Source organism: Halichoeres trimaculatus, unplaced genomic scaffold, assembly GCF_033239565.1.
Source record: "Halichoeres trimaculatus isolate MK-OKI-2021-1 unplaced genomic scaffold, fHalTri1.1 fHalTri1_scaffold_23, whole genome shotgun sequence".
Lineage (NCBI taxonomy): Eukaryota > Metazoa > Chordata > Actinopteri > Labriformes > Labridae > Halichoeres > Halichoeres trimaculatus.
This window is the reverse complement of record NW_027437201.1, coordinates 10,772,959-10,799,265: the sequence shown is the minus strand read 5'-3', so window position 1 is coordinate 10,799,265 and position 26,307 is coordinate 10,772,959. Positions and strand designations below refer to the sequence as shown.

At 40.8% G+C, this 26,307-nt stretch overlaps 3 protein-coding genes across 6 annotated transcripts; 2 read left to right on the top strand and 1 right to left on the bottom strand.

Annotated features, from left to right (window-relative positions):
- The first annotated feature begins 417 nt into the window (after positions 1-417).
- tmem184ba (transmembrane protein 184ba) lies at positions 418-12,878 on the top strand. Of its 2 annotated transcripts, XM_074663872.1 has the most exons (10): positions 418-793; positions 888-928; positions 2,481-2,714; positions 3,416-3,581; positions 7,701-7,791; positions 7,959-8,126; positions 8,411-8,580; positions 8,669-8,863; positions 9,806-9,832; positions 10,498-12,878. In XM_074663872.1, exons 3-10 carry the CDS (start codon positions 2,481-2,483, stop codon positions 10,725-10,727), a joined length of 1,281 nt encoding a protein of 426 aa, XP_074519973.1. In that variant the 5' UTR covers positions 418-793; positions 888-928; the 3' UTR covers positions 10,728-12,878. The 2 variants fall into 2 exon arrangements, with proteins under 2 accessions (XP_074519973.1, XP_074519974.1); XM_074663873.1 differs by lacking the exon at positions 9,806-9,832.
- A 1,470-nt stretch (positions 12,879-14,348) lies between these two features.
- On the bottom strand, positions 14,349-19,963 carry maff (v-maf avian musculoaponeurotic fibrosarcoma oncogene homolog F). Of its 3 annotated transcripts, none has more exons than XM_074663855.1 (3): positions 19,732-19,865; positions 17,249-17,336; positions 14,349-17,131 (listed from the first exon to the last, which is right to left on the bottom strand). In XM_074663855.1, the coding sequence occupies exons 1-3, from the start codon at positions 19,806-19,808 to the stop codon at positions 16,688-16,690; spliced, it is 609 nt and encodes a 202-aa protein (XP_074519956.1). In that variant the 5' UTR covers positions 19,809-19,865; the 3' UTR covers positions 14,349-16,687. The 3 variants fall into 3 exon arrangements, with proteins under 3 accessions (XP_074519956.1, XP_074519955.1, XP_074519957.1); XM_074663854.1 differs by having other exon boundaries at positions 14,350-17,131; positions 19,848-19,963; XM_074663856.1 differs by lacking the exon at positions 19,732-19,865 and adding an exon at positions 19,415-19,666 and having other exon boundaries at positions 14,350-17,131.
- A 2,282-nt stretch (positions 19,964-22,245) lies between these two features.
- Positions 22,246-26,294, top strand: bccip (BRCA2 and CDKN1A interacting protein). Its single transcript, XM_074663338.1, has 7 exons — positions 22,246-22,473; positions 22,954-23,028; positions 23,114-23,194; positions 23,286-23,372; positions 23,482-23,669; positions 25,418-25,586; positions 25,672-26,294. The coding sequence occupies exons 1-7, from the start codon at positions 22,333-22,335 to the stop codon at positions 25,840-25,842; spliced, it is 912 nt and encodes a 303-aa protein (XP_074519439.1). The 5' UTR covers positions 22,246-22,332; the 3' UTR covers positions 25,843-26,294.
- Positions 26,295-26,307: the final 13 nt, after the last annotated feature.

Sequence of the window (26,307 nt, the reverse complement as noted above, 5' to 3'; positions counted from 1 at the left end):
TGCATTTTAAGACCTACTTCAAAAAAGAGAGTTCAGGTGTATGTTGACGGCATGCAGATAAATTAATCTATTAAGTATTTAGAAATACAACACAATTCATTAATTTTTCAAAAAGAAAACTTTTATGAATTTCAAAAGGACAAAATTACACTTTGAAAGCACCGGTTCTTAATTTGGTCAATATTTGTTTCCCACACTATGACAGCATAGTGCGTACAGGAAGTGGTAAACAAATAATTAATCAGTAAATGAGTGGGAGCAATGTCCAAATTGTACAGAACATCACCCACATTTCCACCGCTACTTTCCAGGACCGAGAATAGACCCCGCGCATGCCCAGTGTTAAACAAACAAACCCGACCTCTTCCGGATTTTTAATGGTAGTCCGTGTGTGATTGGCTGAGCAGACTTGTCCTCGCGAGGTGGGCGGAGTTCGTCTGATCTACAGTTAATCCGACGGGGATTGGGTTGAAGTCAGCGGAGTGAAGAAAGGAACGGAATAAAGGGACGGAGTTTGCTCCTTTTAACTCCTGAAACCCTGACTCAATACGATGAAATTACATTGACAGTGAGCTAAGGAAATAGTTTACGAGTTGTTATCATGAAAGACTAACTTTAGGGTTAAGTTTTCGGGGGACACGTAGAGGTTGACGGGGCAGTCCGTTGAGGGCTCAACATGGATGTCGGGGGAGCTACGGTGCAACACTGAGGAGGAATTAAGGCCATTTCTGGGTTATTTCTGGTTTGTCTGACGGAGCTGAGGAGGATTTTACAGCCGCAGCCTATTTGCCAGGTGAGCCTAAAGCTTGTGAAACAGACTAGACACACTTTGACTCAACATGATCCTTGTTCACCCGACTAACGTTTGTCTGTTTTTACTATTTCAGGCTGTAATTTGATCACTAAATAGTCTGCAACACCAGTAAAGGTGGGTATTTTCTGAGGTTTATGCTAATTGCTACCTAAATCATGTAAACATTATTTTATACCTTTCTAACTTTATTCAGCACCGTTAAATCACTTATTTGCAAATACATCAAAGCATTGACATAGAAACATACATGCTTGTGGGGCTTTCTGCTAACTAAATCCCAGTGTTGTTGTGAGTGCAGCAATCCAGTTTGACTTCCAACCATATCATCACTTATTATATCTCAACATACTCTGTCCTCTAGCACCCCTTTCCATCTGTTGCTTGCCTTTCTCAGACCCCCCTCCATCGTTATTATTCCTTTGTGCTTATGTCACTGACCTTCTTTGCCTTTGTAATGAAGCACACAGATGTCCCTTTGCTTTATATGTATGTGTGTGCGTCTCCTTGATGATATGTGGATCTGCTGATTCCTGGCAAACCAATACAAATGACCTGCTGTCTCTGTCACACACACAGAGTGCACACTCAGAAAAAAAGATCCATAACTCTTCTCAGTGGAGCAAAAAGAGCAGCTTAATCTGTTTTGTCTGTCAGTCAAATTAAATCATGAGTTTAAAGTAATTAGTGTGTGAGGAAACTAAATGGTTGTGGTTTGTGTATAATAGCATTATGTCAGCTTGTCATTGTTTGCTTAATGTCTGTGTGGCTTCAGGTTGTCATGCTGCTCAGGCAGATGAGAAATGACAGGTCAGACTGAAGGTCTCTCTCTCTCATTTTAAAAACATTTTGACATTTGATCCACTGCTTTTATTATGTCATTTTTAGCTCTTTATCCAGTTGCAATAGCCCCAAACTCTAAATCTACAACATCAAGGTCCCCGTCTCTTCTGAGCTCAATCTAACATGACAACTGTCTGTCAGAATAAAAGAAGAAATGCACCCTCAGAACATGTCGGTGTCACCCTGAAGACTGTGGCAAGCTGCTGCTTGTGTAACACGTCTTCTGGCCACTTTAAGGGTAGTCATCTCCAGGAGCTGAAAGTGGATCGAGGGCCTTTCCACATTGTAATCACAATAGCTTCCTGTGTTATTTATGTATTTGTTTACACTGATAAATTGACATTTGCCGGTCATTCAAGGGGGAATAAGAAGACTCAAAGAACAACAATGCCTTGCAGCTAAATGACATCTTCTGTTATCCTGATACAGTATGTAATCAAGCAAACCACCCACGTAATGCAGAGGAGTATATGTTTGGGCATGCAGTCTAGCATCGGTTAAATTGCATTCTGGGAGATGTAACAGAAAAAAATCTGAAGTCTAACAGAGATATCATTGTGTCAGTGACACAGACACACATCACTGACTCAGTGCGTAAACTTGTACTTCAGATTATCTGTGTTTGTCTTCTATCTGTCTTCCTATCTGAGCTTACACACTACATCAACAACAGGGAATGTGGGATCTGTAGTCCAGGTTAATGATTACAAGCTGGAATAGATCGTCATGCCACCAAATGGTGTCACCACTGACAGACAAGAGTCTCTGTTATCAGACTTTTACTAAACCATCACCCTGTTCTGTCCGCTGTGTTTCTGATTATCAGATGTTTCGACTGTGGAAACGAGATGTTCCGCTGTCAGAGAGGCTCGGGGAGGACTCTCCTTTGGCGGCAGCACCCAGCCTCCCGCTCACAGCAGCCCCTGTGGGTCCTAACATCTCCTGGCTCCCTGAGGCCCCCCTGCTGACACCTGACCAGCCGATTTTCCTCATGACACCTACTGCTCAGGCTGTGTCAGGCTTCTTTGTGTGGACAGCACTCATTCTCACTTGTCACCAGGTAACGCCCTACAAACACTCGACTGGGATAGAAATCTCTCTAAATCTTTATTGTCTCATCAGCAGGGGTTAAAGTCATCATCTGTGATTGGCGTCACAAAAATGCAAACTATATTTTGTCAGCAGATGTACATGAGCGTTAAACACACAGGTTACGTGATCTTGCAAACACACACATCTGCTCCGACCCTGAGTTGAACAGGGGTTGCTTGGCAACGTCCCTCAGCAGGTGTTTGTTAAACTGAGCATGAATACACAGAAAACACACACACACATACACAAAGAGGAAACTTGATCCAGGTACATTAAATGGCTCTTTGAAAATTGTCAGAAAGAAATACAACACAAAGCAAAATGATGTGATCTCTTCTTCCTTTGATGAAAACTCCCACACATTCTTGTAGGATTACATGAGGGTGTGTATTGATTGGAAAGGTCACTGACATTTACACACTTTGAAGACAGCAAACAGACATTGATGAATCACAGTGTAAAAATCTGGCTGTCTTCAATAATCTGTATCCACAAACCCTCCACTTTTCTGTGAGTACTTTAGATATAGACTTTTTTTTCATGCTTCATTTCCTGTGACGCGCTGTTTTTACAATGTACAGAACCACAAAACTTGCTTTAAGCGTTAAATGTGCATTCTGTTGAAAAAGTCTTGTGGTCAATACTTTGCATCTCGTCTCTCTCTTCCAGATCTACATGCACTTGCGTTTCTACAGCTCACCCAGGGAGCAGCGCCACATTGTGCGGATCCTTTTCATTGTTCCCATCTACGCCTTTGACTCCTGGCTCAGCCTCCTCTTCTTTACCAACGACCAGTACTACGTGTACTTTGACACCGTCAGGGACTGCTATGAGGGTGAGGATCGGCTTTTATTTTTGTTTTTGTGATGTGTTGTCTGTCATAATGATTACAATAACTACCATGTTTGCATTTGTCAGGCTCTGTTTGGAAAAAGATATTTGCGTTTTGTGACGATTCTTGAAAATCCAGTAGTAGAAACAATAACACAGCAGAGGTTTAGCCCTCGCCTTAGGCTAATTTCCTCAATGTTGCACCAAAAAATACTAGTTTTACACCAAAAATGGCACTGGTCCTCACTATCTTTTTTTCTAAACCAGGGTCTATTTAAGGTACCTTGAAAAAAAAGGCAGATTCACATATTTGATGGAAAGAGGTTACACGGTTACCGGTTTAAATTCTGCACATTTCCACTGATGGCATCATCTCTTCCTGAAACCAGTGACATGCAGTAAGGTTCATAGCAGGAGAGGCACTAACATCAGTCAGATTTACACGTTTATGAGCCAACTGGAGCGGCTTCTTTGCCATTAGTTATTAGACACTCATCAAATTACTAAGAGGTGTGCAAAAAATGTCATCTTCTGACCAGATGTTTAAAACAGACCTTTAAGTTCCGCTGTTGACCTTCCTTTATGAGTTAGATCCCTTTTTATTGGTAGTCCAGTTTTGAGAAAAGTGCAAAAAGCTGACTTCAGCTGTGCACTTCATTTTGAAACTGCAGCTAGCTACAGCTCTACGTAAAAGAATGGAAGCACCACTAACCTGTGTGCTCACGTTACGCCCCCCTTAATGAGGCAGAGTACTGTCTGCTTCACCTTGTGCTTTTCTTCATCTGTAGTTTTATCTGATCAACAAGACTGAAAATGTAACACTCAAATATTAAATACATGACTCTGACTATGAAAAATCAGAGTGAGTATTGAAAGTGTCTGAAAACCTATTGAAGATGTGAAGAGAGATATAAACAGACACGTGTCAGTTACAAGCCTCAACCCAGTCTGTGAGGTGAGGTGAGGCTGCTGGCTGCCACACTTCTCGTCTCATCCATGTATTTGAACAGGAAATGCACAAATTCAGTAATTAAGTCATGGACATTATTGGAATACAAACAAAGTTTAAACAAGGACCAGATTACTGAAATTGAAAGAAATTTTATTTCTTCATTATTGTTGTTTTTTACCCCTCATGATGTTGGATGAGGCTCTGGCCACATGTCCCTTGTTGATAGGGATGTCACGATATTACATTTTCACTTCCGATACGATACCGATACTGCAGCATTGAGTATTGGCCGATACCGATATTAATCTGATAGGATATCATCATTAAACATGCATACTTTTATTACTTGTTTTGTAGTATGTCTGTCGTGTTAGAAAAGGCTTGATTAAGTGATATTATTCAAACAAAGAACAGTAGTCAGCAACAGTAGGTATGAGGAAAAAGTGACCCATTTATTATTAACCAATGGGTAACAGAAACTGCTTATATCGGAGATTTTAGATGCATTCCGATACGATACCGAAACTTGTTTTTTTGCTGATATCGGATATCGTTCGGGTATCAATATCGGACTGGGACACCTGTACTTGTTGAAACATTTTTTGATCAGATCAGATCAGAAACCCATCCTTAACATTTAACCCACTTGATGAGTTTTAATTCTGCAAAATTCTTTCTCCCTCAAACCAGATTCCTCATTTAATACGAGACCTTGTATTCAGCTTTTGACAAGATTCATTTAGAAATGCTTACGTGTTTTCCCACTGGAGCTTTTTGTCCTGCTCAGTTCAATTCTGGTCCAACCTTCTGACGATGTTTTTGGCATACAAATCCCAACCTATCTGTTTCTCGGAAGTGCAGTTTAAATATGGTTTTGATTTGAGCATGTGTGACGTGACTCTCGATGAAAGACCTGTGAGTCAAGGACGTTTTCTGAGCTGGACTTTTATAGACTTTGTTTACTGTCGTCAAATATGAAAAACGCACAGTGGATGTGATAGCGTCACTGAGCGGTTGACTCACGCGGTCAAAGCAGATTATTCTAAAAATCTTAAATTGTCTGAAATCTGCAGCCTCCGCTCTGGTCTGCATATGTGGAGGCGCTCAGGCTGGAAATAGTCATCCCACTGGCGTCACTTCCTGTGTTGGAAAGTTGGTGATGTCAGATACATGTGAATGTGGATGGACGGGTTTCTATGTTTGGTTCTGCCTCTGGCAGGAAGTGCCGTCACTTCTGAGGTTGTCAGATTGCGTCCACGAACAGAAGGCTCTCCTTCTCCTCCTCATTACCCCTCCCATCTCTTTGCACAATCTCGCCTGACATTTTTTCCTCTTCCAGTCAACTAAATCTTTCTCACAACGTCTCCCTCCTCACCTCTTCTTCTTTTCCTCCTTCCATTTTTTCCCACAATGCCACAAGCTCTGCCCTGAGCTGCTCCTCAGCGAGGATGACCAACTTGTTGCATGGCAACTGCTCTCACAAATCTTCCTCATCACCCAGAATGGCTATGTTAGATAATGAGTCTCTCTCAACCAAACTTGCTGCTAAGTTCCGATCCTCATTGTGTGCAGCGCTACTGTATCACCTTAGCAACAAGCACTGCTGACAGGTTTCCTTGGGGAGAGGGGAAAGGGCGTAATGGTAAACAGCCGAGACACAGAGAGAGCTACTTCCAGAAGATGAACCAGTTCTTATCACTCACTTTGTGCGCTGAGTCAGACCGATAACTGGGATGGATGACTATTATTACCCGAGCACTGACGTGTGACAGGAGACCACAGACGGAACAGTCAGAGCTCTCGTGAGGAAGGAGTTGAAGTAAAGTCCAAGAAGATTATATTATATCAGCAGCAGACAGCTGATGTAAGAAGAATCTCTGCCTGTTGTGCAGCTGCTTTAAGATCAGCGCTGTGATACAACACACTCCTCCATGGCACATGCTCAAAGCTTAAGATATGTCTGGCTTTCACAGTTCACCGATATGTCCTGATCGTGCTCTCCTTATTTCACCTCACATGCACAGTCACACAAACCCTCCTGAGAGGGTGTGTGTGCTAACAGGATTAGCTCGGCTGTGTTTTTCATGAGCCCCTTGGCCGTCATCACCCTCTCAGTGAAATCGCACAGAGAGATAATCCACTGGTCACAAGAGACATTCAGGTGAATATAAGTCACAGAGGGAGGATCTGATCTGCCATCCTCGTGAGGAGCAGCTTGAGTGCATCATCCAGGAAGTGAAGATGCTTCTGTCGCCCGAGGTCACACGCGGTTATTGTTAGAGGAAGATTTATGTTTGGGCTTAAACTTGAGACAGCTGGAGAAAAGTTTGTTGGCATCTGCTCTCATTTATCTCTTTAAAGATCTTTTTAATCTTGTGTCAAAAAAATATTCTGTATTATTACAGTCCAAACTCCAAAGAAACAAAATATATGATCATTGCCTCTCATGTAGCTGGGATCTGGCAGCAGCCAGCTCTGCAGCCACAGCACCCACAGAACACGTATTGATGACCTCAGTAAATTGAATATGCAGCGTGACTTGTGCATGCTGCATATTCAAGGTTGGACAGCTGACACTGAAGTCAGAGTCAATATGACTGACTTTGAGGAGCAGCTGTTGGAGGTTGTCAGCTGTGGGTTTAATGACTGTATGTTCAGCGCTTATGGATATGATAAATAATGCGTGTCAATTCATCATTTTTGTTTTAGTTTTGTATAGGCTTCTCACAAATCTTAACTTAAATTATTTTCATTATCTGATGTTTGACATTCTATAATTGTGCATGTCAGTACAAGTTTCATCTGCATTTGTCCAAAGGTCAACTTTTTTCACTTTGAGGGCCAGATGCTGACGTGAAATGAATAGAATAAATATTGTATCCTAAGTAATACATTATTATTTTATATTTTGGTTTTCACATTAAATTTGTTTTTCTTTAGTATTTGTTAGTATTTACCACTAGTTGATGATTGGTTGTGGAGAACAGGGGAAGGAGAAAGACCTCCTGAAATGTATTTAAAGCGTAGAAAATGTTGCTCTTAAAGAGTCTTCAGTAGGAAATTGATGCAGAAAGTTGCAGTTGTAACGAAGAACAGCTGCCTCTTTAGGTAACTGTGCATAACTCATGTTTTCAAGTGTAAACAAAATTTCTGCTCCTTTTCTCTCCCCAGCTTTTGTGATTTACAACTTCCTGAGCCTGTGCTACGAATACCTGGGAGGAGAGAGCGCCATCATGGCTGAGATCAGAGGAAAGCCGATTGAGTAAGTGTCAGATTACCTGAAATTCAGAGTCAAACTCAGATGACTTTAGGAATTATTTGACAAGCAGCAGAAGATGCTTTGTTTTACTTTTCCTGTAGAATTCCAAACCACACTTCTTCTCTCCATATGAGAAATGACATTTAGCATTTGTGTTTGTGTGTCCTCAGGTCCAGCTGTATGTACGGTACCTGCTGTCTGCGGGGAAAAGCGTACTCCATCGGCTTCCTGCGCTTTTGCAAGCAGGCCACGCTGCAGTTCTGCGTTGTCAAACCGCTCATGGCTATCATCACCGTCGTCCTGCAGGCTTATGGCAAATACAAGGATGGAGACTTCAAGTGAGTTCTCCAAACCGGGAGGTCCTCATATTTGAAACAGCAGCTCACGTAAAAAAAATATGATGCCACGTTATCAGAGAAGAACAGCCCCCGGTAGATTCCATATGTGATTTTAGGGATTAAAATATCCCTGACTTCTCAGTCGCTCCTCTGTTATTGTTTTAGGACATTAGTCTTGGATTTGAAATTCAGCCCTTTCGCTAACCTTGAACCACGACGATCAAAACAAAAAACCTGTAAATCAGCATCACTAACATCTCCTCTGACTTCTTCTCTCTCCTCAGTGTTGCCAGTGGTTACCTGTACGTGACCATCATCTACAACATCTCCGTCAGCTTGTCTCTGTACGCGCTCTTCCTCTTTTACTTCTCCACCAGGGAGCTCCTCAGCCCTTACAGCCCCATGCTCAAGTTCTTCATGGTCAAATCGGTCATCTTTCTGTCCTTCTGGCAGGGTATGTAGAGCAGCTATACCAAACATCACTTCATTTATCCACACATTCCAAGTTTGATTCCTCACTTCCTCTTATCATCTATTCACAGGAATGTTGTTAGCCATCTTGGAGAAGTGTGGGGCCATCCCTCAGATTAACTCCGTGGAGGTGTCTGTGGGTGAGGGCACAGTTGCTGCTGGGTACCAGAACTTCATCATTTGCATCGAGATGTTTTTTGCAGCGCTGGCTCTGCGCCATGCTTTCACATACAGAGTCTACATGGATAAGAGTCTGGATTTACAAGGTGAGAGACGGAAAAGGGCGTTCACAGTGACTGTTCATATTTAAAGGGTAGTTTTCACTGCAAGTCAACAAAAAAACATCACTTTAAGCTTTGAATGAACATTTTCTTATACATTTTTTTCCTTGAATGAATTTGACCCCTATCTTTTCACTCCTTCCCCATTTCTTTATTTTCCTTTCCATCGTTTTTCAACTTTAACTTTGGTCTTTCGCCCCTCAATGACCCTCATTTATCGGGCTGCGTGGAAACTGGTGCAGATTTGGGTGTAGCTTGCAACAAGGTTCATGTGATTCATCAAACCTTGACCACTTGTGGTGCACGCCTGATCAACTGTTGACACATCTGGATTCTTATAACAATCCTGATCTTAATAACATGCCCCCTAAAAAATTCACAGTTCAGCTGGCCTAGCCTACAGAATTTACAGCATGGATGGACGCAGTATGAAGAAAGACTTCTCTGTGTTAAAAGTAGAGCTGTGTTGTTTAGCAGTCAGGAAAGTGGCGCTAAAGAGAGTTGGAAAAACCATGTCTGTAAGGAAAACACTTCAGCACTCAACGTGTGTGTGTGGGGGGGGGAGCAAACTGAGCTCCAGCTAAGTTCTAAAGATTAAATTATCCTTCTTTGAAACCTGAATTTATTTGTCTGTGATTTCTGACTTCTTGAGGCCCCACAACATTTAAGTATCTCCATCCAGGTCTGGAAACGTGGAAACTAAAGCTCACTGACCAGGCCTTGGATTTGAGCGTATCCTCCGCTCACATCCAGATTGATAAATGCCGATTTGTGTGTGGAAATGAGCTTACACCCATTTTTCCGGTCGTACGCTAGCTTGATAAACGAGGGCCTCTCTGTTTTTGGCATGTTTTGGGGATTTCCCTCTGAACTTTTCTTCACATCCATCTTCTTCCAATCTCTTCCTCTCTCTGCTGCGTTGTAAAGGACCTGTTCCCTCATACGGAGAGTTTGGTAGGTGAAACACTGAGGATGTTACGCCATCACCTTTTCTGTTGTGCTGCTACTTTTGTTTAGCAAGTTATTGTTATTCCGATGTTTTCTGTTTTGTTTTAAGGTCTGTATCTGACCTGTCTGCTGTTTTTTGTTATCTCCTTGCTCCTGTTTGGAGGCAAATCTCTCCCATGCAGTCTTACTTTCCTGCCTTGCATCACTGAAAGTCCTTTTTCCTTTCTGTTTCCATTCTCTAAATCACATCTGCTGTTCCTTCTCCCCTCCTTTCTTTTTTTGTCCCACTGTGTAACACCCTCTAAATCAGTAATCCCCGTTTTATCCTCTCCATGACTTTGTACCATCTTTTCTTCTCTCATCCCTTTCTCCCGCTCTAAATCACTCTTGTTCCAAAAGTCTATTCTTCTCCAGCTTCCTATCCCCCTTCTCTCTTTATTCTCGCAATCATTTTATTTCTTTACCCTCAACCTATGCTGCTCTAAATTACCACAAGTCCTTTTTTTATTTCTTCCTCCTCTCTTTTCTTCCCTACTCTCTAAATCACTCCCTGCACATCGTATTTCCTGTTCCCAATGTCCTTCTCTACCCGATTCCAAATCTGTTCAACCCCATTAACCCTCTCTCATCCCTCCTGACGTCTGATTGGCTCACTGCTCTGCCTCCCTCAGGCCGCTGCGCCCCCATGAAGAGCATCTCCAGTAGTCTGAAGGAGACCATGAGCCCAGGCGACATGGTCCAGGACGCCATCCACAACTTCTCCCCGGCGTACCAGCAGTACACGCAGCAGTCCACACTCGAGCAGGGGGCGCCACCGCCCGTTTCCCGTACCCACAGTGCTGCTGGCAGCCGCGGGGACACAGAGAAGACGTTCCTCCTTAGCTCTGACGATGAGTTTTAGTGCAACGACTGCATTAACGGCAAATGTTGTGGGTTTGTTGTTGTTTTTGAAAACTGACTGTTCCGAGCCCTCCTTCAGAGACATTTCCCGAGCATCTCTTTCGGTGCAGAGGGTGGTTAGAGTGGTTCGGCGCTGAAATTGGCAAGGACTAAAAAAAAAAAAAGATGTTTGTTTTTGGAGAGTGTGAGTCACACTTGTACATACTGAATCATACTTGACATTTGGCGTGGAAAGATGCATAATTTCACATTTCAGCTCAGTCACGTTTCCTTTGCTGTGATGAGCATCTCAGTTGGGATGTGGATGTTTTCAGTTGTGGATCTGGATTGGTTTAGGTTTCAAAGGCCTCTTTGTTGCTGGATTTTCTTTGGTTGTGTTACAGCGACTCTGGTTAAGAAAATACTTTAAGAGTTACATTTGAATCTTCTTCATGGAAGTTATCCTACAACATTGCACTTTTTATATTGTGAAATTTGGAACTAATACCCAGATATTGACTTCAATAGACATTAATGTGCTCAGACAGAAGCTATCTCTGTTAGAGATTAAGTAAAATACACAGATGTAGAAAAATCTGAGTCCGTCTGCAGGAACTCTGTTCTGCTGTTTAATGTGAAGGGACATCCTTCACTGTGGAGTGGATTTAAAGGGAATTCAAATTCAAAACATGACTTCATATCAGCCCTTTGGATTAATGTTATTGATATTCATGGAACAGATGGAAGCAACATAGAGCAGATTATAGATTATAAAGCAGTCTGCAGCAGCAGCAGAGTTTGTTGGGATTATTCTGGTTTAATTGGGGCATTATTTGAATGGCCAGGATTAAAGCTTGAGCTTGTTTGCTCCCGCAGTGGACCTCTGCTAGCAACAATGTAGGTTAACTGGATTGAGAAGAGAACAGTAGAGGAATATAGGTTAAAGCTAACTTTAGCTGCCTATCCTCAATAGAGGAGCTACATCAAAGGAATTGAACCTTTCCTTTGAATGATTCGGAATATTATTGAAACAGCTTTTAATTTTAAGACTGAAAAAGTGTATTTGAAAAAAATTCTGTGCAGTTTACGCAGAGCTACAAAGAAATTCCTTACTCAGCTAAAAATAACCTGTGCCGTGAGGATGTGTTGCACTCCTTTGACTCCTCATTTCTTCCTGGCAGTCTTTTTTTCTTTGTGGGATTCATCTTCCCCGCAGACAGAGCTTCTTCTGATTTTTTTAACACATAATTGAAGATCTTGACTCATCAGAGTGAGTCATAGTGAGCCTGCCAACGTGTTTACTGAAACTACTTTCACTACGCTGCTACAGCTCTGTGTGAACACTAGGGGGCGCTGTGGGGGAGACAAACAGTCTTATCTCCAAGCAGACAGACAGTAATGCTTTGTGCTCATGTAACATGCTCTGTCTAAGCACCAGACTGAGACTTTGTTGTCTGGTTGTTCTGTGTCTTCTTATTTGTAAACAGTTAAACAAACCTGGCCTCACATAGCAGTCTTCTTACTTTATGTAACACCTGCCTCCTCAAAAGTTTGTTTTCAAAAAGAGCGGAGCCACATCTGTGCACAGAACAGGTGGCTATTTATAGTCTTCACTGTGTGTCCTCTGGATAATACTGTTTTTACATTCTGACATGGAAACAAACCAGATTATTTTACCCTGACTGAACTTCACCCAGCAGCACATGACCCTGTCGTCCTTCAAAATAAAATTGTAGTCATGTAAAAATGCTTTTTCCTGTTGGACCTTGGACAGAGCCCAGAAATTTCATGCCACTGACTTGAAAGAATTTTCTTACTTGGTTGGAAATGATAACACAACTCACATGTTTTAAACTGAATGACAAATCCTACATTTAGCTTTTGTAACAGCGCCCTACTGCACTTTGAATCCTGTCACACACTTTCAGGCTAAAAACACACTTATTTGTTGCCATACATTGTTTTCATCACATGTGTGTATATATTACTAATATGAAAAGCAGCTTTAAGTGCTGTCTTCAGAGAAATAGTTGTTACATATATTAAGATAGCAATATAAGCTGGAGCAGAGGTAAATATACAGAGTTTTATTTTTAATTGATGTCTTTTTTATTTCAATTACTTTTTTGTTATTTGTATGAAGCTGTTTAAGATGCTATTTAATGTCAAAAGGGTGGGAAAAATAAAAGATATTTAGACTTATTTGCTTGTCACCTGTTTATTTTACTGTAAGCGGAAAGCTGTGGATGCCAAAATGTCCCAATAACATCTGAAAAAACTTAAATATATATTTTTTATCTTTATTTATATAAATATTTAAGTTTAACTTCTGAACAAAGGGGATATTTTGTTCAAATTTTAAGTTACATTTTCAGTGAACCAAAAGTGATATGAGTCCATATCACACATTTCTGTGAAAGTCTTAATTAAAACTTTTCTCTAGTGTTCTGACAGTCATTCACAAAACACTCAAACTGATGGCAGAGGCTGTTATTTCAAGCAAGCACCCAAGTCTCCCATTTATGCAATTAAAGGGGAATTTAAGGGTTATAACTCTACCACTGAAACATGTTAAAGCCCACTGGCAACACTAGTTGGTGCACTTTGTTTTTCTACTAATGGAATCTTTCCAAGTGCTGGTTTGACCTTGGGCAGCTAATTTAAGTTTATAAAAAGAAAGAATAAGACAAAAGACATATCTTTATCTTTTAAAAAATATATTATAATGTGGAAAAAAAAAGAGGTCTAAGGAATTTTGCTGGTAAAAACTTGGGATTAAACGGGTTAAAAGTTTGAAACATAGTTCTACAAAGTGAAGACAAGGTAAGCAAACAAGCCAATACTGTATGTGGGCAAAAAAAAAATGATATGTGCTACACATTCTCTTTTTACACCTATTTGATGCCAGGTACATCCATTTTTAAGCAACATTATGTCGTTTATATATTTCTATCCGCATTCACGTGTGTCAGATAATTTAAAACTAAAACTGAAGCTAAACTGCCCATAACACCTCCTGCTACACCAGAGTTGCTAATGGCCAAAAAAAGTCTTAGCACTGTCAGCTAATGTGAACGTCTGAGGGCTGGTTTGAGCCGAGACCGTTACATTGTTCTCAGTATGTCGACAGTAGTAGTTTAACTTCATCAGAAGTTGCACTAAACCAAACGTGAGCCTCACTGGGTACAAAAATAACTAAACCACCACAGCAGCTGAACCAGATTTAGACGGTTTGACGTAAACGTCAGCAGTGCTGGTGGATGAGTCAGCATTTTTTCCGTTGTGTATCTGGTAATGACGTTAAACACGTCCTTTAATCACATTATACTGAGTGAGAAATGATTGTCACTAATTGTGGGATAAACTCATTGACTTACAGTCTTTCTTCATGTAATTCTTAAAAAAATAAAAAAATCTAACCATGAATTTTTATCTCGTCATACAGAGAGATAAACTTGCAACACATCCTGTAGATCTGCTTCCTTTCTCAGCCGTCTGTGTCTACTATTCTTGTGCAGGTCATGACCACAAAAACACCGTTTTATGTACAATATGTACAACATTTATTATAATTAATATATAAAATAGACAATGTACTTAAATTTTCACAATAGAAAAAATACAAGTAATAAATACAAAAACCATTTTTGTTTTGCAGGTATTACAAAACATCCAGCACAGTTTGACAGAAGTGAGACGTTAAAATATTGAGAATAAATGCTTTTGCAACACTGATATTCATATAGCTAAATATATGCCTCATATCTTTAGGAGTTAATTGTCACATGGTCTAATATGTGATACAATGACTGCTTAGAAACAATATTGCTAGCACTATTCAGTGGCCCAGACTCCATGAAATCCAGCCGGTCGATCACATCTTTGCTGAAATTTTGGCTGTTGGAGGTTTTTCAAGTGAATAAAGCACCACCTCTCTGCACTTTCCCCCTTCCCAGTCCTACATGCCTACTTTCTCTCTCCATCAATCAACACCTCCTCAACCTTCTTTTCTCCTTCTCCTCCTCGCCCAAATCTTTCTTTCCACTTTTCTATTTTCCTTAAACGTCTCGTGGTTCTGCTCCACTCAGCCAATCCGAGAAGTGACCTTAAATTTTCAGACAAACAACATCACAAATCATCATAGAAAAATAAAATCCCTCCAAGAATCCACTATGACAAGCCAGTACAAACATAGCAAAAACACACACACAAAAATCATCATACAGCAATATGGCCATTGGCTTTGAGCATATTTCTACATAACTAATAATAATAATAATTAACATTTTGTAAAAGTAATCATCATTGCCACACAACACAATAATTAGACAGAGAATATCCCCGGACTAGTCATAAGTACTTCTGAAAACATATAGAACATCACAGCACTCATTAGCTTGTCTTTTCATAATATCTACCTTTAAATACAAATAAAATATAGAATATATCTCTGATAAATGTCACTCAACATTTTCGTCTCAACGGCACGTACAAACAGTAAAAATAAAGAACACACAATGGGAATGTATGCGGAGGATTTGCATTGAACCTTGAGCATAATTCTTACCAGATGGGACTCTGCTTTTACACATTTTTAGCAAAATGACCAACATCTGTTGTTGGGAGTCTAGCAGATATGAAAAAAGGAAGCCATAGCAGACTGTAGCAAAGTTACTGCACAGTAGGGATTTTGAAATGAGCAGTGAGGGATTACAGCTCCATGAAAAAAAACAACAAACAAAAACAGCAGAATCCATAGAACAAAGAAATGTGTGGTCAAGAAGGAGCAATTACTGTCTGTTTTCACTTTTCCCTCTAAGGTTTGCATTCGCTTAAACTCCAAAATACACTGAAGGCACTGCATTGATGTGAGAAATATGTGCACAAGCAGTTTTAATCTGCTCTCCCTGAACAAAAATAAGGAGGGAGTAGTGGCAGCAGGTGAAACTCTTAGCTTTGGACATTCACAAATGCAGTGTTTCTCGATTTTCTGGACTGTTTCCTCCTAGAGTCTGCTAATGAAAGATTTCCTCTATAATATTTAAACCTCGACACATTTGAAGGGCATCAAAGCTCCCATGACCTCGCCTACATATCAAGTGACACCGAGATTGAGAAACTCATCATTAGTGACAAACAAAAGTGACTCATACTTTGGGTCACAGCAGCAGGGGACACATGAGCCGCGCTAACACGAGAAACAGCCGGCAGCTACAACTGTACCAGGAATGGAGATGTCGTAAAGGTGGAGGGAGCTGCACGTAACGTGGGCTACACCCTGCCGAGGGTTCTGCTGCTGGTTGGATGCCGTGAGGTGAAGCAGGGAGGTGTTCCCCGAGCCTTAGTGATGTATGATGGGAAACGGTAGCGTGAGGTTGTGCAGTAACTCTGGTGTTGTTGGCCTGGCTTCAGTCAGAGTTCAGTTCGTCGACCCCTGCACGGATCAGGGGAACAGGTGTGTGTGTGGAGAGGGTGTTGGTGTGCGTGTAAGTGTTTGCACGTGTGTGTGTGTGTGTGTGTGTTTGGTGACTTGCTTCATTCACATTTAACCTGCTGCATCTTTTTTCAACATTATTCTAAATTTAATACGCTAAATACATTTAGGTACATTTCAGTCAACTAAACTGCAGTCTTTAAGTAGAGGACATCTCCACTGGTCCTAATCAGGATTTTTTGACTGTTCCTGGCTCGTTTTTTGAAAACTAAGAACAGTTGTTTTGTTTAAAGTGATGTTACACACATCCCTGTCATCACTGTGTCACACAGGTCTAAATAAATCTTACACTTTTATTTCTAGAGACTTTTATTATGACGGATTGGCAGGAGTTAGGCAATCTCCTGCTTAAATTGTCCTCCTGTTATCAGTTTGTCTGTGTGTGTGTGTGTGTGTGTGTAGTATATTCATTTTTGAAGGTGTGGAAGTGTGTGTGTTTGCATTGCAGGTTGTGCATCCCTCCCTCAGTCTGCTTCCAGTAGCTCCCTCTAGGACGGCTCCTGTTCTCTCTGTTGCTGTGGCTGTGGCGGACTCTTCACTATGGTGATGACAGAGGCGGTGTTGAGGCGCGGGGCGGTGGCCAGCAGGTGGCCCCCTCCAGCCTCTAAGCCCCTAGCGAACCTCTGGAGGGCGGCTAGACGAGCACCAAGTCCCTCCAGCTCTTTCCTCATGCCGGCGTTCTCGGCTCCGAGCCGGTCGACCTCCCGCTGCAGCTCCATTTTCTGCTGCTCCAGCGCCTCGCGTTGGGAGACGCGCTTGACCCGGCAGCTCGCGGCGTAGCCTCGGTTTTTCAAGGTGCGCCGGCGCTGCTTCAGCTTCTGGATTTCCTCACGGGAGAGGCCACGCAGGTGAAGGTTCAACTCTCGTACTGAGAGGGACATGAGCTCACTGTCCGACAGCATGGGCACATTCTCACCACACTCCTGCTTCACCTGGAGAGGAAGAGGATAGAGAATGGGAATAATGTAAAAGTAGAGTACATCAAATCCTGCTTTTTACAGTTTCTCTTTTATACTTAACAGTTTCTTTCGTTTTTTTTTTTTTTTTACCTTCAAGGCTTTGCTGTTTCTTTCTGTCGTCATGTTCCAACTGTCCAAAGTGTCTCCCCAGGCACCAGTCAACACAGATACACACACTCTGGAAGAGCAGCAAGAGGACAAACAAACTTTAAAAACAAAGGTACATTATCACATGTGACCATGTTGTTTTGGTTCGAGCTGAGCCTGACATTTACCATCCGCTCACAAGACAGCCAGTCATGCACGATAAAGAAAAGGAGAACCCAGTGCTCTTTCATGCTTCTCCAAAACGCGCTCTCTGATTAAACTCTGCGGTCTGATATGAAAGGGAGGGGGGTTTTGAAAGCAGCATGCCTTTCTCTCTTCGCTGGAATTGCACAGAGGAAGTCATCATGTGTCTGCCCTTTGGTTGCTCAAAGCAGGTGTCCTAACCAATCCTCTCAACACTTCCTCTTGTCGACACGACGCCAACGGTTTAAAAGTTTTATTGTGAAAGCGTCTGCTATTTTTGTGCAACACCTTTCCACCTTATCTCAGGAGACATTTAAGCGAGAGTGACTTCAACGCTAAGATTGTTGGCACAGACTTAAATTACTGCTTCCAGTAACAAGTTGTAATAACAGCAATGAGAGTGTTTGTTTAAGTCTGTTTTGCTTTTACGCTGCTTTATTTGGAAGTTTTCGCCCATTCTTCTGGCTCGGTGGTTCACACACAGCACGGGGACTTTCTACACTCCCTCTAATGTTGTTTGGGGTTAAAGTCCAACATCCAATCAGGATACTTGACCTGCTTTTTCCACTCGGTTGTTTTGGTCAGATCTCTGCCATAACTATAAAATGACTCTGCACTTTAGCTGGAAACAACTTGAGCTGTATACATTTCACTTCCACCCACCCCCAGAGCACTGCGGATGCTGAGGATGAGCAGTCTTATTTACTGTGAAGGACAATTATCTTCACTTTTATTGAGACTGACATGTTTTGCCTTGACATCACAAAGCCACAGGGTGTTTTCCCATAAAGCATTCAGAAAGTGAATGTTCTCACTTTCAGTCTTACTGCTAAGTTGGGATTTTTTTTATTCAAGGGGCTGGGACTTTCATTCAGTCTGAAGGCATGAAAAATGTCCCAAACAAAATGTTAGACATGCCTGTGGTGCCAAAATAAGGTCAAGTTGTTGCTTTGAAGTTGCTGTTGACCTTTAGGCGGCTTTACTAATGAGCTGAAAAGTTAGTCTTAACATTTTCAGATGTAGACATGATAAAGTCTTCACCGCAATCTTCACACATTTGCTATTTAAGTCTTCGTCAGAAGTATTTGAGATATTTCATAGCAGTCTGTGAAAATGCACCATTCTTTAACACTAAAATTTTCCATTGAACGTGTTTGATCTGAGTTATTTTCAGAAATCATACGTGTTTTTTTTTCTTTTTTTTCTCACGAGTGTAGACTTTTTGAGCTCCAAGTATCAGTTTTATACATCAAATGTTTTCATTTTCGATTTCACTGTTATGCGGATCACAATATTGTTTGCCCGGCCTGGATTTAGATTGCTGAACCCAGAACCCTTAAATCAGGCCAAAATGTTGAATTTGAGTAGAATAAAGAAGCAGAGATGACAGTGAATTCCCCCTGACAGCTCAAGTAGGCCTTTAATGCATGTATTGAGGGTATGGTTTAAAAAGACGACATAAAACAGCTGTTATAATACCCTGTAGTTTGTAGAGAATGAAGTTAGTTTCCCGACAGGCGTGGGAAGTCAATGTTGCATCAATAGCGGTTGTCCAAGCCGCCGGTGGACTCCGGCTGTAAACCGAAGAGACCGCCGCTGTTTCGTAAAGTCAGGGTGATTCAGCAATAAACCGTGTGCTCAGCTCCGCTAAGGCTGCCAGGCGGTCCAAACCCAAGAAAACCAGCCGTGACCACGTCCTTCTGTATTTGTCCTAACAGCACAGCATGTCCACGTCCTTACTTGACTCGAAATAGCACTTTAGAGGACATAGTAGTTTTAAAGAACCGCTGCGAAAGACGAAGGCAACAAGTGAACGTACCATTCCCAAACATGAGCTCCTATGTGCGGTGTTTACAAAGTTACATAGCCATAATTCTATCCACGTAAAGAATAACTGATGGTGAACACTCACCAGTCACAGAAAGTCTATTTATTCCTCTAGCTACATCAAGAATCCACCCTTACCCTTATACGGAGAGGAGCTGGCCAGCTCCGAGTAAAAGCGCTGCTCTTATAGTAAACAGCCATCACGAGTGCCCTCGACATCCATTTTAGTAAGACTTAAATAACCACAGTAAATCGTTACAAAACGTACAGTTAAATGAGGAAGTGGAAGCCCCCTCTCAATGTCAAGTATTACAAGAATGGAATCGCTAAAAAAGAGGAGCGGAGGCAAATAATCCCCATCATCTTAAACATGCTAGTAATGTTAACTGTTAGCACCTAGCATCAACGGTCTCTGACGAGCTAAAGGAGATTAAAGCAAACAGCTGCCTGCTCACTTGTCCTTGGTTGGTTGGCCAGTCCCCGGCAGATACTCGTCCTGTGTTCCGCTGTTATCGATGAGGTACAGCTTCATATGTAAACGATAAATATTAAGAAAAAGATGGTAATTTACCTGCTAGGTCGAAGCGACTCTGGCGACAAAATGTCAGTCCGCCTTTTCCCGGAATTACTCCGCTGCTCTCTGAGGTTGGATTCCTTCATTCATAAAAAACACAGGCGACAATGACGTCAGGCTTAAAGAATGAGGGCGGAGCCAACCCCGCCCCCGCAGCGTACTCCGAAAGGATGTAAACAAGGAATCCCAGGATCCCAGAACTTTTCCATGATCAGCCCCCTCCACTTTTCCCAGCAACAACAAATTATTTGGAAAACAGAAGAGAAACACTAGGCGTAATGCTTACCACTGACACAAATTGATTTTTCTAGTCATATGTGACAAATCCGGCAAAAAAGGCTTATACAAAATGAGAGATTTTCCACAGAAGAAAACAGAACACATCACAACTCATAAAGTGTATAAATTCTATTCATTTACTCTAAATAAAAAGGAATAAATATTGAGACGCTGGCCACTGACTCCCCTGTATTATATTTCTGAATGTAATTACAATGGTGTACCTCTTCCACGTTCCCCACAGTGCTTCTGAGGAAGGAAAAACTCCTAGAAGAAGCGCATGTGTCACAAAGATTGTACTTCAGGAAATATAAAAAAATATGTTATTTCGATGCCAAAATTATTTGAATAATAAAATTATGCTTCATTGCCGTTTGGCTGATTGAACGTGCCGCAATGCAATAAAGACTGAAAAATTTTTACTCATGTTATTTATCCTTTTTTCAATTGGTTTTGAAAGTAACCTTCAGTATCTCCAGTTATAACAAAGAGGTTCATGAAACGGTTAATGTATCTACAAATACAAATGTTGGAGACCAAATACTCGGTAGAACTTCTAGTACAAAATAGATAGTAAACAAGATTTTGACACCGCATGCTGCTGTTTGACAGCCGCCACGGCAGAGGGTGCTGTGGTCTTTCGAAGAGTTCAAAATGACTCTTGCCCTTGTAATCCGTTACTACTTCCTGTTCCGTTTCCTAACTCCCTTCTCCTGTTTGCAAAAGCGCCTATTACACGAGCAGTGCCTACTATTTTGGCAGAACATTAGTATGGAGCAGTCAGTATGCGAAAACTTGTAAAATCTGCAGTATGCATAAAATCTCAGGATGTCCCACCCACCGATCCTACTGACTTCTAAGTATGCAACAGACCAGTCCACCCGGTTCCCACAAGCTGAAGCTGTTTGTCATTGCGGGTTGCAGGTTTTGGTAAATTACCGCCATCTAGTGGAATGAGTAAGCACTATAACTACATCACAAAAACATTATAACCATAGATTACATGCAGAAATTCAAGAAAGATATTGATGTTAGTTGTTAATTTTGCTTAGTACAGCCTGAAACAGCCAATCACATTTTCTGGCACTGCAGCCTCACAAAAGGCTTTTGAAAAGGTATTGCAAAATGTATCAATGATAAGTTACATATGAGCTTTGATTTGCAGTTTGAACATGTATTTTTTGGTTTTCATTCTGACAGCACTGTAGACTTGTATAAAGCATTGCTTTAAGCAAAATTCCTTATACTCAAAGCTAAATTTGCTGGAGACAAACCTAGTTTCACTTTTTTTTTTTTTTTTTTTTTCAAGTGTTTTGAATTATACTTACTGTCCCTTGCCCCATTAGGGAACAAGAAAGCAATAAAAACAAAAAAATATTTGTGAAATATTTAATATTGATAGGTGATAAGCTTTCATTATATTGACATCAGTTTCACAGTTTCTACATTTATTATAACTATTACTTATGAATTCAGATGTCTATCTGTTGTATGTTCATCTATTTTTGTTTGTATATTTATTATTGTATTCTCTTTTTTTTTCTTTGTCTTAATTTTTTTTTGCGGTTGTTGTTTTAATTTTTTATATTGTCCACTAGTCAATGTTTATATACCCTGGCTTTTTGCTTTTGTTTCTCAAGAAAAGTATTATTGCCTATAAATAATGAATTAATATTAGAAACAAACAAACAAACAAACAAAAAAACAACAACCATAGACTGTAGGTACATAAACGTTATACGGTCCATTAGATAGAAGTGAGATGATGCAAAAGAAACACTGGTAAATCTTGTCACTTCTAGTTGTAATAGAGGTGTTTACTTCTAAACATTAATTAAAGCCCCTATAAAACACTAATTACCCTTTTTTTTTAAACCATCAGCTGCAAAATAATTTTCCAGATTTACTTTCAGTCAGCGATACAACTTTTAGTGTAGTTGATTCGGCTGTGATATGATTAACAAAATAATTAAGTGCCAAGATCTACCCATAGCTTGTTTTGTATATTTAGATTTTTTATATTTATATTTTGCGCCAGCCAAACAAATTACGGAGCGGCTGACCGGACCAAGATGGCGGTTCCGCGGCTCGTCAACGCCAGTAGATGGTAGCAGTTGATGCGGCGCCTACTCTATTTTCAACGGCTCAACTTTAACCCTAGCCCCGCCCACTCGTCCACCACAACGTGTTGACTGTTTGCAGCATGGCTTCTTCAGCTAAGAGGAGAGCAGTGGGTCTGGGTGAAAATCCCGAGGAGGACGATATCAGCTCTGATGAGATTCCGGAGGATGATGATGATGAATCCGGGGAGGACAGCGAGGCGTCGGAGGAGGAGATTAATGAGGTAAAGTAGCAGAAAGGACACGAAGAACTCACTGCTAGGTAGCTAGGAAGCTAGCTAACTCAGCTGTCGGGTAATGTTAGCAGGAAGATACTAACACCATCAACAGTGGCTGTTACAGGGTTGAGCATTAACTATAAACCGGGTTAATAGTATTATATACATTACTTTTATTTAGGCATTTTCATTATCTGTTCATACTGCAACTTTCTACCAAAACATGCTGTTGAAAACGGCTATTCAAAAGTTTTCTATATTAAAATATATCCTTTTATGTTAGACTTTTATGATTAAGAGTGTCTTTCTTTTGCAAGTGCAGTAAATCATGCATCAGATGAAATCAGCTACGAGATGTCAGAATCAGCCAGTTGAACGAAAACATCTTATTTACTTGGACATTTTGTAAAAACACAAAAAAAAATCTGCCTTTATGTTGACTTTCTAGTTGTGATACCCCTGCCTTTTGTTATTGTTCTCATACAGGAGGTGATTGTGGACTTCGAAGCCCACAACATTTCACACAATGACTACAATGGCATCAAGAAACTTTTACAACAGGTTTGAGACACTCTTCATTTTCTAACACTTAATCAGTTTGATGAAACACAGCCTCACCGATTATTTCTGCCATGTTGTGATTTAGGTCTTTCTGAAGGCACATGTAAACACAGCAGAGATGACAGACATCATCATTCAACAGAATCATGTCGGGAGCGTCATCAAGGTGAGTGATGGAAATATTTTAGCAGTTTCTCAGATTTTAGAGTTGAGTTCAGCTCTAAAACGCTGTCACTTGTTTCTTTCGTTTGTTCCAGCAAGCTGAGGTGCCTGAAGACAGCGACGATGACGATCCAGATGAAGTGTTTGGCTTCATCACGATGCTCAACCTCACAGAGAGAAAGGTAACAGCTGCAATCATGAACCTTTCTTCAAACAGATTTCTCTAAGATTGTTGGTTTTTGTGTTTATTAAGCCTCTTATGTTTCTTCCTTTACTCTGTCTCACGTTCAGGGTGTGCAATGTGTGGAGGAGATCAAGGAGCTGATCTTGGACCAGTGTGAGAAGAACTCCACCCACAGCATGAACGAACAGCTGGAGCAGATCCTCAGCGACACCAGTAAACCTGTGGGGCTGCTGCTGAGCGAGCGCTTCATCAACGTGCCTCCACAGATCGCCCTCCCGCTGCACAAACAACTCCAGTAAGTTACACTTTTTCACTTCTGTCTTTCCTTCTATGGTCAAATTTACCACATTCCTTCATGTTGTAATTTTTATAAATAATCCTTTAAAGGTGCAGTGTGTAGAAGTTGGCAGCATTTGGCCGAACAGAAACGGTGGAAATGAGATGTTTATATATGTATGTGAAGTATCTTAAAGTGAACAACAGCCCCATAATACTTTCGTTTTCTTTTTATTAAGCTAGAAAAAAGTGTGCCTCACTTATGGAGGTAGACGTAACAAACGACAGATTTTAGGGGGACAGAAAGAGGATTTCAGTACAAGCCTGGCTGCTTGTCCTGAAATCTACCTTAAAGGCAGGCCACGAAGAAGAGAGGGTATGGCTGTTGTTTTTACAGTAGAAGAAGACAGTGGTTGTTGTTGTTGAAGAAAAATAAGACAAAGAAGAGGAAGAGAGAAAGTGTATTTTTAGTTTATTGTACAAAATAATTTGTATTGAGAATATTTTATGATGGAGAATCACAAACATGTATCACATGAGTGTAAATCCATCACATTTTCTTCATAAAAACATAGGGGAAAATTGACGAGAAACGGGGACAGACAGTAACCAAAAGGAGAGTAAACATGGGTGTAGAGTTTCCAAACTGGGAGTCATCAATGAAAAAGTTTGATCTGAAGGATGCCGCCGAAGTTGGCTGTTTTCTGTCCGACAAGTAAAGGTGAAACGTACCATCGGAGAACATTCCTGTAGCAATGTTTATTGGTTCTAAACTGCATTGTTTTTGATACAGTCTGAAAGAAGTAACTGTTTCTCTGTTTCAGAGTTTTCTTTTCTCTCTGGCCATGTCCACACGTAGCCAGGTATTTTCAAAAACAAGTATCCCCCCTTGTTTGTTTTTAAAAATTCTTTCGTCCACACGCAGTGTGCAAATCTGACAATAAGTGCAGCTCAAGGCATTTCAAACTCATATTTAGCAGTGTTTTCTAGACGTAAAACCCGTGCCAGCCAATCAGAATGAGCCCTCGTCATTTAGCTGTGATGTTTGAGAACCGAAAACTCTGTTCACCAGTGTCTACATGAAACCATGAAACCAGAGTTTCTCAAAATCTTCACTTTGGCCAGAGTTTTCAGAAAACATAGTTTTTAGTGATGTAAAGCTGCGGTTTCATGTGGACGACAGGCATAAACATATAAAAATAGGCAAGGCAAATTTATTTGTAGAGCACAATTCATACACCGGGCAATTCAAAGTGCTTTACAGCTAAAATAAAATCACAATTGGCAAAATAAAATCATTGCATATATGTAGTTTCCCGAATAACAGCTATGTGTGGACATGGCCTCTAGCAGTCAGAGGTGGATTTGGGCTTCATTGTTAAAGGCTAGGTCTGTCAAACAGAACATGAGCTATCAGAGGGTTATGTGGTCGTCATGGAGCTTTCTGCCCGTTGTTTCTCCTGCTATGAGACATGTCCCTCAGCATCAACGCCCATCAACATGGTGCTCAGAATTAATTACGCCATCTTCAAGATTTTGTTTGATCTGCAAAGGCTGAGTCACTTAATGATGTGATGTTTTAGTAACAGATGGGCTCATTCTAAAATCTGAATGCTCTATGTTGCTACATTTCTAATTTCTACACTCTGCACCTTTAAAAGTATCTGTAGTATCTCAGAGGTATGAGCTGATAGAATAAAGAGTGTCCTCATTAGGAACCAAAAGAAAACTTGTCTTTAAAAGTTTGAATTTTACTCTGTCCTTCAGGGATGAAATAGCTGAAGCTCAGAGGACGAATAAGCCCAGCGGGAGATGTCACTACTGTCTCATGATCAGCAAAACCTGCAAGGAGGCGAGCAAGACTATTCCAGCCAGAGGAGGCGCTCCGAAGGAGGAATACTTATTCGTCAATGCAGAGGAGGAGTTCTTTTATGAGGTAAATGCAGCACAGAGCTTAAAACTTGTACACCATCACAGATTAAGATGAGAGGCTAAAACAGTCGTCTCTGTTCTCATCACAGCAAGCCATCATGAAGTTCCACTACTCAGTCCAGGAAGAAGCAGACTCCTGTTTGAGTGGGAGGTGGTCATTTGATGACGTACCCATGAAACCTTTCAGGACAGTGATGCTGATACCAGCCGACAAGATGCCCATCATCATGGACAAACTCAAAGAATACCTAACTGTGTGAACACCACAATAAACTCTTTCTAAATACTTTTGAAATGGTTTAGCATACTGTAAAAAGACTGTAACGGTAAAGTCAGGTATGGAAACCAGACATTGTTATATTTTGGCAGGGAAGGTTTATGTTTTCTTGCAGTTATAGAGATAGTTTTTACCAGTCAATTAGTTTTGGGATTATGGAAAAAAAAATCAATATTCAATTTATACAACAAAATAACAGAAATAGAAATAGAAATCCAGAGCTTGCTTGTGTGTTTTTTTCTACAAAACTGGTTACAACAGGATTATGATTATTTTTACTGACTATTACAATGTCAACAGATGTCTCATTTACCTGGAAATCAAATCTCTGAATGATTCAGCCCTATAAATTCTAAAAGCTAAAAACAGAGTCAGATTTTTCTTGCTGAGAAATACCAGCAGAAAGCTGATTTTATACCTTTTTTAACCAGACTTTGCCTTCAAATGA